The 15,267-nt window shown below is 44.8% G+C and overlaps 1 protein-coding gene across 7 annotated transcripts in view; it reads left to right on the forward strand.

Annotated features, from left to right (window-relative positions):
* Positions 1–15,267, forward strand: part of LOC142759494 (anosmin-1-like) — a 97,698-nt gene that overhangs the window by 23,418 nt on the left and 59,013 nt on the right. For all 7 annotated transcript variants that reach the window (XM_075861700.1, XM_075861703.1, XM_075861704.1 and 4 more), the window contains 2 exons: positions 2,061–2,123; positions 10,930–11,137. In XM_075861700.1, the coding sequence (XP_075717815.1) occupies positions 2,061–2,123; positions 10,930–11,137 (271 nt within the window). The remainder of the gene's footprint in view (positions 1–2,060; positions 2,124–10,929; positions 11,138–15,267) is intronic.

A 15,267-nucleotide genomic window follows, 5' to 3' on the forward strand; every position in this document is an offset into this window, starting at 1 on the left:
AATCTTTTGCTTGTGTCCCTGGGTGTTCTGTATTTATGATAATGATGATATGGACATAACATCTGGTAATGGTTTTGATGGGGTTTTTGCACAATTCTCCTCAGTGGTAATTGTGTAGCTCTTTGAATCAAGTCTGTGAAGATACCCTTAGAGAAATTACTACTTTTTAATCTCTCTAATCAGGCTATGTCCACACAGAGTTTTTTTACAGGCAGAAATTCTGCCTCAAAATTCCGTTTGCAAGTTTGGGGCAGATTTTCCTCTCCCTGCACGCCGATTTTCGCAGCGTTTTTAGCGGCGTTTTTCGCCCGCGGCCATTGAGCGCCGCGGGCATAAAACGCTGCGAAATACGCTTTCTCTGCCTCCCATTGAAGTGAATGGGAGGTCAGAGGCGGAAACGCCCGAAGATAGGGCATGTCGCTTCTTTCTCCCGCGAGGCGGTTTTACCGCTCGCAGGAGAAAACAGCCCCCGCCTCCCATTGAAATCAACGGGAACCATATTCGGGCCGTTTTCGACGAGTTTTTTGGCGCGGTTTCCGCGTCCAAAAACTCGTCAAAAAAACTCAGTGTGAACTTAGCCTAAGGGTATGTTCACACGATTAACAAAATACGTCTGAAAATACAGAGCTGATTTTAAGGGAAAACAGCTCCTGATTTTCAGACGTTTTTTTAGCAACTCGCGTTTTTCACTGCGTTTTTTGCTGAGTTTTCGCTGCGTTTTTTACGGCCGTTTTTGGAGCTGTTTTCAATAGAGTCTAGGAGAAAACGGCTCCAAAAACGTCCCAAGAAGTATCCTGCACTTCTTTTGACGAGCCGTCATTTTACGCGCCGTATTTTGACAGCTACGCATAAAATAAAGGCTCGTGGGAACAGAACATCGTAAAACCCATTGCAGGCAATGGGCAGATGTTTGCAGGTGTAATGGAGCTGTCTTTTCAGGCGTAATTCGAGGCGTAGAACGCCTGAATTACGTCTGAAAATAGGTAGTGTGAAACATACCCTAGGGGTATGTTCACACGCAGAGTCAAAAACGTCTCAAAATACGGAGCTGTTTTCAAGGGAAAACTCGCTAAAACTGTGCCACCCGCTATTTTCGCTGCGTTTTTCGCTGCGTTTTTTACGGCCGTTTTTGGAGCTTTTTTCAATAGAGTCTATGGAAAACGGCTCCAAAAATGTCCCAAGAAGTGTCCTTCTTCTTTATCGCGGCCGTTTTTTTACGTGTAAAAAAACGCTGCGAAAAACGCTCCGTCGGGACAGAACGCCGATTTTTCAGCCATTTTTCGGGCGTTTGCAGCCCGAATAACGGCCGAAAATAGGCCGTGTGAACATACCCTAAGGGCTTATTTAGACGAACGTGTAATACGTCCGTGCAACGCGTGTGATTTTTACGCGCCTCGCACGGACCTATGTTAGTTAATGGGGCCGTTCAGACAGTCCGTGATTTTCACGCAGCGTGTGTCCGCTGCGTAAAACTCACGACATGTCCTATATTTGTGCATTGTTCGCGCATCACGCACCCATTGAAGTCAATGGGTGCGTGAAAATTACGCGCAGCACACGGAAGCACTTCCGTGTGACGCGCGTGATTTGCGCAACAGCAGTAAAAAGTATGATTGAAAACAGAAAAGCACCACATGCTTTTCTGTTTACAAACATACAAACAGAGTGTCATAATGATGGCGGCTGCGTGAAAATCATGCAGCCGCGCATCATACGAGGATGACACACAGAGTTGTCTGGTACCTTTTGCACACGCAAAACGCCGCTTTTTTCGCAGGTGCAAAGCGCACACGCTCGTGTAAATCCAGCCTAAGTCATACAGTTGCAATTGTCTGGGCCATACGGCAGGAGATTTTCCAGTCGTACATGCTGAATGTAGTGTGAACAGAGCTTTACATTAATTATTCAAATGTCAGATATCTTTATTAAAACATCATCTTATCCAAATGAAACTCCACCGTCAAGATTGTATGGCAGTACAGAGTGCCTAGAGCTCCATAATAAGTAACATGATCAATTTTGTTTTTAATTTACTGACTACTTTATGTTCTTTTTTTCAGTGTATGCAACCATGCATGAGTGAGTGGGATGTCATGTCAAAACAATGTCATAGGAAATGTGAGGTAAGAATTAATACAAAAGAACACCTGACCATAGTAATTGGTAATGGGTTAAAGTTAAAAAAAATTGTTTATAAATAATTAATATTATTTAAAAAAATAAAAAAAATAAAAACAGATTTCTTATGCTACAATGTAAATTGGCCTTTCTATGCTTTGGTTTTGTTTCCAAAAAGGGAAACCTCCGAAAATGTGAACATTTTCAGACAGACTGAAATGGAGTCTAATGTGCTTTGGTCGATCAGCCCAAAGTGTTGTATGGAATGGATGGATTTATTCTGATTTAGACATAAACCAAATGGCCAAAATGTACACGTCACTAATACTGTGGTTAACAACCTGGCACATTATGTGGTCTTTGACTTCATCAAAGGGCCTCACATCATGTTTATTCAGAGCCAAGACAAGGGGTAGTCATACACATACATATATAGGGCTCATTTAAACAGCGATATGGTCTGTCTTCACATTAAATATATTTGCTATTGTGATTCCATACATTTTTTGAAAAGTAAAGGATTTCCTACTACCTTCTGTCCAGATTTCTTCTTGATTGAGACTCTATTGACTTCTATATGGCAACACAGATCTGTGTTATGTCATGTCTCTGGGGTGTGTGGACCCACTGGGCCGCTCCGCTGTAACGGAGTAGTAGCTGGCCAACTACAGTCAATAAGAGTCTTACAAGTGTACCTGTATAGTAGTCCTGATAGACACGTAACATAGCAGGTACTTGGCGTAGTAGACACTCTGGCACAGACAGCACGTGGCACAGATGACACTTGGCACAGATGAGACCCAACGTGGCAGATGACAGTTAGCGAGGCAGGTGACACACAGCGTAAAAGATGACACTTTAGCGAGGCAGATGATGATGAACACGACTCCAACAATAGACTTCGCTCAGGAACAAACACAACAACAGGATACGGGAAGCAGAATACGTGAACACTGGGAACAGGATATAACTAAGGGACCATTTGCTTAGATTAACATGGGAAGACAACAACAACGCTCAGGCAAGGAGGGGAAGGGCCGAGTCCTTTATGTAGTCCAGGGTGATCTGGGAATTGGGTCGGGAACACATTATTGGTGCGCCTGCTGGCCCTTTAAGGCTTAGGATGTGTGCGTGCACGCGCACCCTAGTAGAACCAGAAGCAGAGAGCAGCCGCGAGAGCTGGCGTCTCTTGGGAGGGAGGCGCCGGCACGTTCCTTCCTTGTGTCCTGCAGTAGCGGCTACCGGTAAGTACCTGCCCACACTACCAATACCTGGTTTAATAACCACAATATCACTGTGCTTGATTGGCCAGCATACTCGCCTGACTTAAACCCCATAGAGAATCTATGCGGTATTGTCAAGAGGAAGATGAGAGACACCAGAACCAACAATGCAGACGAGCTGGAGGCCGCTATCAAAGCAACCTGTGCCTCCATAACACCTCAGCAGTGCCACAGGCTGATCGCCTCCATGCCACTCCACATTGATGCAGTAATTCATACAAAAGGAGCCCCGACCAAGTATTGAGTGCATATACTGTACATACTTTTCAGTAAGCCAACATTTCGGTATTAAAATCATTTTTGAAATTGGGCTTATTTAATATTCAAATTTTCTGAGACACAAAATTTGGGGTTTTCATTAGCTGTTAGCCATAATCATCAACATTAAAATAAAAAAATGCTGGAAATAGATCACACTGTGTGTAATGAATCTATAGAATATATGAGTTTCACTTTTTGAATTGAATTACTGAAATAAATTAACTTTTTGATGATATTCTAATTCATTAAGAAGGACTAGTATATATATATATATATATATATATATATATATACAGCAGACAAAAAATGGCGACAGCACCCTGCGACACTAATGCCACCTAAACCACTAAATATAAATAAATATGCACTAAAGCTAAATCTACTTACAAATAGGGAGGTTCTTAGTGCACATTTTGATCAAAAAGTGTTAGCCCACCTGCCACGACAAGGCGACCTCTGTAAGGTGGGAACCTACGCTGCACATACACCCAGAACTGGGACTAAGCCTACATATATACCTGGGGATGGTAGGATCCAGCATTGAACTGATTAAAATCACCCAGGGCACAATGGGAGGAGTGCAAGAACAACAAGTGGAGGCAGTCACTAACCCCACATATATGGATACCATAAACACAACAAAAATTTAAACAGCACATTCCAACTAAATGATACAAAATGTATGCAGGTGCAAGAACACCTATGACTGCAGATATACAGCAGACAAAAAATGGCGACAGCACCCTGCGACACTAATGCCACCTAAACCACTAAATATAAATAAATATGCACTAAAGCTAAATCTACTTACAAATAGGGAGGTGGTTTAGGTGGCATTAGTGTCGCAGGGTGCTGTCGCCATTTTTTGCCATTTATATATATATATACACACTACCGTTCAAAAGTTTGGGGTCACCCAGACAATTTTGTGTTTTCCATGAAAACTCACACTTATATTTATCAAATGTGTTGCAAAATGACTAGAAAATATAGTCAAGACATTGACAAGGTTAGAAATAATGATTTTTATTTGAAATAATAATTTTCTCCTTCAAACTTTGCTTTCGTCAAAGAATGCTCCATTTGCAGAAATTACAGCATTGCAGACCTTTGGAATTCTAGCTGCTAATTTGCTGAGGTAATCGGGAGAAATTTCACCCCATGCTTCCAGAAGCCCCTCCCACAAGTTGGATTGGCTTGATGGGCACTTCTTGCGTACCATATGGTCAAGCTGCTCCCACAACAGCTCTATGGGGTTGAGATCTGGTGACTGCGCTGGCCACTCCATTGCAGATAGAATACCAGCTGCCTGCTTCTTCCTTAAATAGTTCTTGCATAATTTGGAGGTGTGCTTTGGGTCATTGTCCTGTTGTAGGATGAAATTGGCTCAAATCAAGCGCAGTCCACAGGGTATGGCATGGCGTTGCAAAATGGAGTGATAGCCTTCCTTATTCAAAATCCCTTTTACCTTGTACAAATCTCCCACTTTACCAGCACCAAAGCAACCCCAGACCATCATATTACCTCCACCATGCTTGACAGACGGCGTCAGGCAATCTTCAAGCATCTTTTCAGTTGTTCTGCGTCTCACAAATGTTCTTCTGTGTGATCCAAACACCTCAAACTTTGATTCGTCTGCCCATAACACTTTTTTCCAATCTTCCTCTGTCCAATGTCTGTGTGCTTTTGCCCATATTAATCTTTTCCTTTTACTAGCCAGTCTCAGATATGGCTTTTTCTTTGCCACTCTGCCCTGAAGGCCAGCATCCCGGAGTCGCCTCTTCACTGTAGACGTTGACATTGGCGTTTTGCGGGTACTATTTAATGAAGCTGCCAGTTGAGGACCTGTGAGGCGTCTATTTCTCAAACTAGAGACGCTAATGTACTTGTCTTGTTGCTCAGTTGTGCAGCAGGGCCTCCCACTTCTCTTTGTACTCTGGTTAGAGCCTGTTTGTGCTGTCCTCTGAAGGGAGAATACACTGTCGACTTTCACATGAAAGCTCTCTTTTTCTAGCCATTTTGAGAGTTTAATCGAACCCACAAATGTAATGCTCCAGATTCTCAACTAGCTCAAAGGAAGGTCAGTTTTATAGCTCCTCTAAACAGCAAAACTGTTTACAGCGGTGCTAACATAATTGCACAAGGGTTTTCAAGTGTTTTCTAATCATCCATTAGCCTTCTAACACAGTTAGCAAACACAATGTACCATTAGAACACTGGAGTGACGGTTGCTGGAAATGGGCCTCTATACACCTATGTAGATATTGCATTAAAAACCAGACGTTTGCAGCTAGAATAGTCATTTAGCACATTAACAATGTATAGAGTGTATTTCTGATTAATTTAATGTTATCTTCATTGAAAAAAAACTGTGCTTTTCTTGCAAAAATAAGGAAATTTCTAAGTGACCCTAAACTTTTGAACGGTAGTGTACATATATATATATATATATATATATATATATATATATATATATATATATATATATATATATATATATATATATATATATACAGTGAAGGAAATAAGTATTTGATCCCTTGCTGATTTTGTAAGTTTGCCCACTGTCAAAGCCATGAACAGTCTAGAATTTTTAGGCTAGGTTAATTTTACCAGTGAGAGATAGATTATATAAAAAAAAATAAAATAAATCACATTGTCAAAATTATATATATTTATTTGCATTGTGCACAGAGAAATAAGTATTTGATCCCTTTGGCAAACAAGACTTAATACTTGGTGGCAAAACCCTTGTTGGCAAGCACAGCAGTCAGACTTTTTTTTGTAGTTGATGATGAGGTTTGCACACATGTTAGATGGAATTTTGGCCCACTCCTCTTTGCAGATCATCTGTAAATCATTAAGATTTCAAGGCTGTCGCTTGGCAACTCGGATCTTCAGCTCCCTCCATAAGTTTTCAATGGGATTAAGGTCTGGAGACTGGCTAGGCCACTCCATGACCTTAATATGCTTCTTTTTGAGCCACTCCTTTGTTGCCTTGGCTGTATGTTTCGGGTCATTGTCGTGCTGGAAGACCCAGCCACGAGCCATTTTTAATGTCCTGGTGGAGGGAAGGAGGTTGTCACTCAGGATTTAACGGTACATGGCTCCATCCATTCTCCCATTGATGCGGTGAAGTAGTCCTGTGCCCTTAGCAGAGAAACACCCCCAAAACATAATGTTTCCACCTCCATGCTTGACAGTGGGGACGGTGTTCTTTGGGTCGTAGGCAGCATTTCTCTTCCTCCAAACACGGCGAGTTGAGTTAATGCCAAAGAGCTCAATTTTAGTCTCATCTGACCACAGCTCCTTCTCCCAATCACTCTCAGAATCATCCAGATGTTCATTTGCAAACTTCAGATGGGCCTGTGCATGTGCCTTCTTGAGCAGGGGGACCTTGCGGGCACTGCAGGATTTTAATCCATTACAGCGTAATATGTTACCAATGGTTTTCTTGGTGACTGTGGTCCCAGCTGCCTTGAGATCATTAACAAGTTCCCCCCGTGTAGTTTTCGGCTGAGCTCTCACCTTCCTCAGGATCAAGGATACCCCACGAGGTGACATTTTGCATGGAACACCAGATCGATGTCAATTGACAGTCATTTTGTATGTCTTCCATTTTCTTACTATTGCACCAACAGTTGTCTCCTTCTCATCCAGCGTCTTACTTATGGTTTTGTAGCGCATTCCAGCCTTGTGCAGGTCTATGATCTTGTTCCTGACATTCTTAGAAAGATCTTTGGTCTTGCCCATGTTGTAGAGGTTAGAGTCAGACTGATTAATTGAGTCTGTGGACAGGAGTCTTTTATACAGGTGACCATTTAAGACAGCTGTCTTTAATGCAGGCACCAAGTTGATTTGGAGCGTGTAACTGGTCTGGAGGAGGCTGAACTCTTAATGGTTGGTAGGGGATCAAATACTTATTTCTCTGTGCACAATGCAAATAAATACATATAATTTTGACAATGTGATTTTCTTTTTTCTTTTTTATATATATATAATCTATCTCTCACTGGTAAAATTAATCTAGCCTAAAAATTCTAGACTGTTCATGTCTTTGACAGTGGGCAAACTTACAAAATCAGCAAGGGATCAAATACTTATTTCCTTCACTGTATATATATATATATATATATACACAGCAACAGCACACAAGAAAATGGTGGCAGCACACTGCGAACACTAATGCATCCTAAGCCACTAAATATAAATAAATATGCATTACTGCTGAATATACTTACAATAGTGAGGTTCTTAGCACATATTTTTATCAAATTGTGTGAGCCCACCTGCCACGATAAGGTGTTCTCTATAAGGTGGGTCCCTGTGCTGCACATCCACCCAGAACTATATATATTTGTAGACTTCATTGACTTCTAAGGGGAGAATACAGATCTGTATTATGCATTTTGCCAGTTGTTCACGCCTGGTCCTAGAATATGTGGCCTGTTAGAGCCTTAGACTACATGCACACAACCGTAATTTCATCTATTCGTAAATACTGTCCGTAAATACGGATCAGTAGTGCATCTGTATTTGATCCGTATATACGGATCCGTAAAAAAAAGGGAGGCTGCAAATGATGTCACCAACATGTTGCATAGCAATGCTTCCGTAAATACGGACGGTTTACAGATGCACATCTGTAGCCATCCGTAATTACGGAAGCGCCCATAGTGTTCTATGGGAGAGTCCGTGCCATAATTACAGACAAGAAAAGGACAGGTTCTATAATTTTTTCAGCATGGACACCCAACCCTAAAAATATGTAAAGGTGGCCAATAGAAATGAATGGGTCCGTAATTACGGATGAAATATACGGTCATGTGCATGGGGACTTAGAACGTGATTTTAGCCAGGTTGTTCGGTTATCATCTAACTGGTGACAAACCTCCTCAGTGCCCTTAAATTAAGTACAGGTAAATTTAGTAAATTATTGTTGTAGTATTCTAATTTCTAATTTGTAAGAACTCTCAGCGTACAGAGAACCCGCTATCTCATCTTCTCAATTTATATTAATTTTTACCTTTTTTATTATAAATTATATCGACAGGAGTATGTTTGGTGCCTATAACAAATATACAATGAGTGTCACCAATTGAAATACATTATTGCAGTACAGGGGCGTAACTAGGAAAGACTGGGCCCCATAGCAAAATTTTGACTGGGGCCCCCCCTACCCCGGGTGTCACACAACCCCCCCCCTTGTAGATAGTGCCTTTTTTACAAACCCCCCCCCCTATTGATAACGCCATACAGCCCCCCTGTAGATAACGCCATACAGCCCCGTTTTTAGATATCTACAGAGGGGGCTGTATGGCGCTATCTACAGAAGGGGTTTATGGCGTTCCCTACAGGGGGGACTGTATGGCGTTCCCTACAGGGGGGACTGTATGGTGTTCCCTACAGGGGGGGCTGTATGGCACTATCTACAGGGGGGCTGTATGGCGCTATCTACAGGGGGGGGCTGTATGACGCTATCTACAGGGGGAGCTGTATGGCGCTATCTACAGGGGGGCTGTATGGCGCTATCTACAGGGGGGCTGTATGGCTCTATCTACAGGGGGGCTGTATGGCGTTATCTACAGGGGGACTGTATGGCGTTATCTACAGGGGGGACTGTATGGCGCTATCTACAGGGGGGGGCTGTATGACGCTATCTACAGGGGGAGCTGTATGGCGCTATCTACAGGGGGGCTGTATGGCGCTATCTACAGGGGGGCTGTATGGCGCTATCTACAGGGGGGCTGTATGGCGTTATCTACAGGGGGGCTGTATGGCGTTATCTACAGGGGGACTGTATGGCGTTATCTACAGGGGGACTGTATGGCGTTATCTACAGGGAGACTGTATGGCACTATCTACAGGGGGGACTGTATGGCGCTATCTACAGGGGGGCTGTATGGCGCTATCTACAGGGGGGACTGTATGGCGCTATCTACAGAGGGGGCTGTATGGCGTTATCTAGAGGGGGGACTGTATGGCGTTATCTACGGGGGGACTGTATGGCGTTATCTATGGGGGGGCTGTATGGCATTATCTACGGGGGGGCTGTATGGCGTTCCCTACAGAGGGGGCTGTCTGGCGTTATCTACAGGGGGGACTGTATGGTGTTACCTACAGGGAGTCTGTATGGCGTTCCCTACAGGGGGGGTCTGTAGGGAACGCCATACAGCCCCCCCTGTAGGGAACGCCATACAGCCCCCCCTGTAGGGAACGCCATACAGCGTCCGTCCCCCCCCTGTAGGGAACGCCATACAGCGTCCGTCCCCCCCTGTAGGCAACGCCATACAGCCCCCCCCCTGTAGTGAACGCCATACAGCCCCCCCCTGTAGGGAACGCCATACAGCCCCCCTGTAGGGAACGCCATACAGCGCCCCCCCCTGTAGGGAACGCCATACAGCGTTCCCCCCTCCCAAAAAAATGCGACCTACAGTGTGATAAAGACTTTACAGACCTAATAAAAGACATGTATCCCCTATCCACAGGATAGGGGATACATGTGTGATCGCTGGCATTGATAGGGAGAACGGGGGACTGAAAGTCCCCCAAGTTCTCCATGACTAACCTCTGACTTCCGGCGTCTGTGTCGGCAGCTCACTAAAAATGAGAGGAGCGCTGGTCACGCATGTGCACAAGCGTGACCGGCGCTCCATTCATTTCTCCGGAGCTGCCGACACAGACCCCGGATGTCCGAGGTTTGTGATGAAGAACTTGGGGGACTTTCAGTCCCCCGTTCTCCTTATCGCTGCCAGCGATCACACATGTATCCCCTATCCTGTGGATAGGGGATACATGTCTTTTGTTTAATGGCAGAGCGGGGAGCTACCTCCCTGCTCTGCCGTACTGTTCAGTGGCATCCCGCTGTAGCAGCCATAGCGGCTGCTAGCGGAGCCTGCGGCCATGGTGGGGGCCCGTGCCGGCGGGCGACATGGGCCCCCTCATGCTGCGGGCCCCGTAGCAGCCGCTACTGCTGCTACGGCGGTAGTTACGCCACTGTTGCAGTAGCATTACTTGTCCTGCCCGGTCTTTTCTCTAGTTTACTCCCAGATAGTACAGACAGGGAAATAACACAAACCTCAACAAACATAACGTATGCCATTGGAAAGGATTCATGGAATATTTCATTTAATGAACTAAAATACGCCACATTCTCTTGATAACAAATCCAAATTGTGTCATATCACATATAGGGCACTGGGAGAGATTTATCTTCTTATTTTATAAATTATTTCTGACAAGTACTGTGTTCCACTGCCTTCCACAGAACCGACATGAGTGTATAGCGAGCTGTGAGTTTCTGAAATCTCTGCGGGTGATGAGGCAGGGCCACTGTCCCCCACCACACAAAGCATCTGGATTTGCAGCCGCCTGTGTCCTGAGCTGTAGTACAGACACAGACTGTCCTGGCTCAAAGAAGTGCTGCGCCAACGGATGTGGGCTCACCTGCCAGGTGCCAGTCAATATGTATAAAGGTATATTATTATTTGATTTAACTGCAGATTCTACATAATATATGGCAACAACAAATATAGGCATTTGTTACAGGGTTTGCAGTCTGGCCAAACATTCTAGAATACAGTGATATATTGGCAGTTGTCCAGATAATGCATTTTGTGTGTTCTCATATTCTGATGTCCAAACTACATAATCATTTATATCCGACTTCTTGCCACACATCATGGTAATTTTTCAACACAATTTTACAGTTCAGATATTGAAAAACTTTGTTAATACATTTGTTTTATATTAATCCTGGGTTACAACCTGTATAATTGGTCAGAGCTGCATTCACAATTCTGCGGATTTAAGGCCGGGTTCCCACGGGTCGGATACGCTGCGTAAAAACTGCACAGGGTATCCTAACCAGAACCCCCAACACCTTCTGTCCGAAAAACCGCACCACATTGTGGTGTGGTTTTCTGGACGGAATTTCCACTGCAGAAAAGTTCATACTTAAAAAGTCACTTAACAGCTCCGTGTGTCAGCCCCGTATGATGCGCAGCTGCGTGATTTTCACGCAGCCGCCATCATTATGACACTCCGTTTGGATGTTTGTAAACAGAAAAGCACGTGGTGCTTTTCTGTTTACATTCATAGTTTGACAGCTGTTGCGCGAATCACGCTCGTCCCACAGAAGTGCTTCCGTGTGGCATGCGTGATTTTCACGCACCCATTGACTTCAATGGGTGCGTGATGCACGAACAACGCAGAAATATAGGACATGTTGTGGGTTTTACGCAACGGACTCACGTTGCGCAAAAATCACGGACTGTGTGCACTGCCCCATAGACTAACATAGGTCAATACGACACGCGTGAAAATCACGCGCGTTGCACGGACGTATATCACGTTCTTGTAAATAAACCCTTATAATGTGACATTTCACAACATTTTTTTTGCTCTCTCAGTGTCTGTTTAGAGCTTGTTCTGATGATTTCCATTCATAATACACAGTAATCTGATGTTAGGAAAGCTAATTGACCCCCTGCATTAGTTCAGGTTAAGTGTTAGGCAGTGTCTGGCGACACGCTTGACTGTTTCCAATGGCAACCAGCAGAAATGTCAGGGCAACTCTACACCGCGTTCCAAATTATTATGCAAATGTTATTTTTCGCTGATTTTCCTAAATAGTCGATGCAAATGACAGTCAGTATAATTTTTTTTTAGAAGTAAAAAACTCAAAATGCACTGTTTCAAATTATTATGCACAACAGAGATCAAAACATTTTACAGGTTGTAAAGAGAACTAAAATGGTAATTTGTTGAATTTGCAGCATCAGGAGGTCATATTTACAGAAATCAAAAGCTCTTTCAATCAAAAAAAACTTACCAGGCCAAGTTACATGTTAACATAGGACCCCTTCTTTGATATCACCTTCACAATTCTTGCATCCATTGAATTTGTGAGTATTTGGACAGTTTCTGCTTGAATATCTTTGCAGGATGTCAGAATAGCCTCCCAGAGCTTCTGTTTTGATGTGAACTGCCTCCCACCCTCATAGATATTTTGCTTGAGGATGCTCCAAAGGTTCTCAATAGGGTTGAGGTCAGGGGAACATAGGGGCCACACCATGAGTTTCTCTCCTTTTATGCCCATAGCAGTCAATGACACAGAGGTATTCTTTGCAGCATGAGATGGTGCATTGTCATGCATGAAGATAATTTTGCTACGGAAGGCACGGTTCTTCTTTTTGTACCACGGAAGAAAGTGGTCAGTCATAAACTCTACGTATTTTGCAGAGGTCATTTTCACACCGTCAGGGACCCTAAAGGGGCCTACCAGCTCTCTCCCCATGATTCCAGCCCAAAACATGACTCCGCCACCTCCTTGCTGACGTCGCAGCCTTGTTGGGACATGGTGGCCATTCACCAACCATCCACTATTCCATCCATCTGGACCATCCAGGGTTGCACGGCACTCATCAGTAAACAACACAGTTTGAAAATTAGTCTTCATGTATTTCTGAGCCCACTGCAACCATTTCTGCTTGTGAGCATTGTTTAGGGGTGGCCAAATAATAGCTTAATGCACACTTGCAAACCTCTGGAGGATCCTACACCTTGAGGTTCGCGGGACTCCAGAGGCACCAGCGGCTTCAAATACCTGTTTGCTGCTTTGCAACAGCATTTTAGCAGCTGCTCTCCTAATCCTATTAATTTGTCTGGCAGAAACCTTCCTCATTATGCCTTTATCTGAACAAACCCGTCTGTGCTCTGAATCAGCCACAACTCTTTTCACAGTACGATGATCACGCTTAAGTTTTCTTGAAATATCCAATGTTTTCATACCTTGTCCAAGGTATTGCACTATTTCACGCTTTTCGGCAGCAGAGTGTAATGACGGGGGTAGGGAAACGGACAAGTGAGCCCTAATCTACCCGCCACTCTGTCCCTGCCTACTTGCAACGACCCGCCCTAGGCGACGGGGTACAACTGGGCGGCGGTCCCTACGCTCAGTAAGTGCACGAGACAAACAGACAAGGGAACACAAAGCAAAGGGAAAAGGAAAGTTGCCCACGGCAACACCGTGAGCAACAAGAGTGGTGAACGAGCCGAGTCAAACCAGGAGTGCACAAGGTACCAAACGCAGAGCAGGAGAGTAGTCAGAAAGCCAGGGTCAGTATGGAGCAGGATCAAATAGATAGAAGCTGTAGCTGGGCCAGGAAACCCCACGAGAAGAATCACAAGCAAAGGAGGAACAGGAAAGGCAGGTATAAATAGACAGAGGGCGGGAGCTGGCTCCGTCTGGCCAGGCTGCGATAGGCTCTCCCACTCCTAAGCCTGCCATCCTGAGGGGTGGAAGATGGAGTCAGTCTCAGAGACATAGACTCAGGTGCAGACTGATTACCTATGGGAGTATCCACAGAAGTTGTGCCTGGCAGATCCTTTACAGTACCCCCCCTTTTATGAGGGGCCACCGGACCCTTTCTAAGTGGACCTGGTTTATTGGGGAAACGAAGGTGGAACTTCCTGACCAATACCCCAGCGTGAACATCCCGGGCAGGTGCCCAAGTCCTCTCCTCAGGCCCGTATCCTCTCCAATGGACCAGATACTGGAGGGAGCCTTGGACCATCTTGCTGTCCACAATCTTGGCCACCTCGAATTCCACCCCCTCAGGGGTGAGAACGGGAACAGGAGGTTTCCTCGAGGGAGCCAAGGACGGGGAGCAGCGTTTAAGGAGGGAGGCATGAAACACGTCGTGTATTCGAAAAGATGGGGGCAACTCCAGTCGGAAGGAGACAGGATTGAGGACTTCAATGACCTTATACGGCCCAATAAACCGGGGGGCAAACTTCTTGGACGGGACCTTAAGGCGCAAGTTCCTAGACGATAACCACACCAGATCCCCGACCATAAACAAGGGGTTAGCAGAACGTCTTCTATCAGCCTGAGTTTTTTGTACACTCTGGGATGCCTCTAGGTTCTTCTGAACCAGGGCCCAGACTGTGCACAGTTCCCGATGAATGACCTCTACCTCGGGATTGTTGGAACTACCAGGTGAAACGGAGGAGAACCGTGGATTAAACCCAAAATTACAGAAAAAGGGGGAGACCCCTGACGAGTTACTGACCCGGTTATTAAGGGAAAATTCGGCGAGGGGAATCAATGAGACCCAATCATATTGACAGTCAGAGATAAAACACATTAAATATTGTTCTAGAGATTGATTAGTCCTCTCAGTTTGGCCATTAGTTTCAGGATGGAAGGCAGAGGAGAAGGACAGATCAATCTCCAACTTTTTACAGAAGGCTCTCCAAAACAAAGAAACAAATTGTACCCCTCTGTCCGAAACAATATTGACAGGGACCCCATGGAGACGCAGGATGTGTTTGACAAACAGAGTAGCTAACGTCTTGGCGTTGGGTAGTTTCTTGAGGGGCACAAAGTGGCACATCTTACTGAAGCGGTCTACTACCACCCACACCACCGACTTGCCTTGAGATGGAGGCAAATCGGTGATAAAATCAATGGCGATATGGGTCCAAGGTCTTTGGGGAATGGGCAAAGAACGTAGTAAGCCCGCTGGTCGGGACCTGGGAGTCTTGGACCTAGCACAAACCTCACAAGCGGCGACGTAGGCCTTAATGTCTTTAGGCAACC

This window comes from Rhinoderma darwinii, chromosome 4 (assembly GCF_050947455.1).
Source record: "Rhinoderma darwinii isolate aRhiDar2 chromosome 4, aRhiDar2.hap1, whole genome shotgun sequence".
In the NCBI taxonomy this organism is placed as follows: Eukaryota; Metazoa; Chordata; class Amphibia; order Anura; family Rhinodermatidae; genus Rhinoderma; species Rhinoderma darwinii.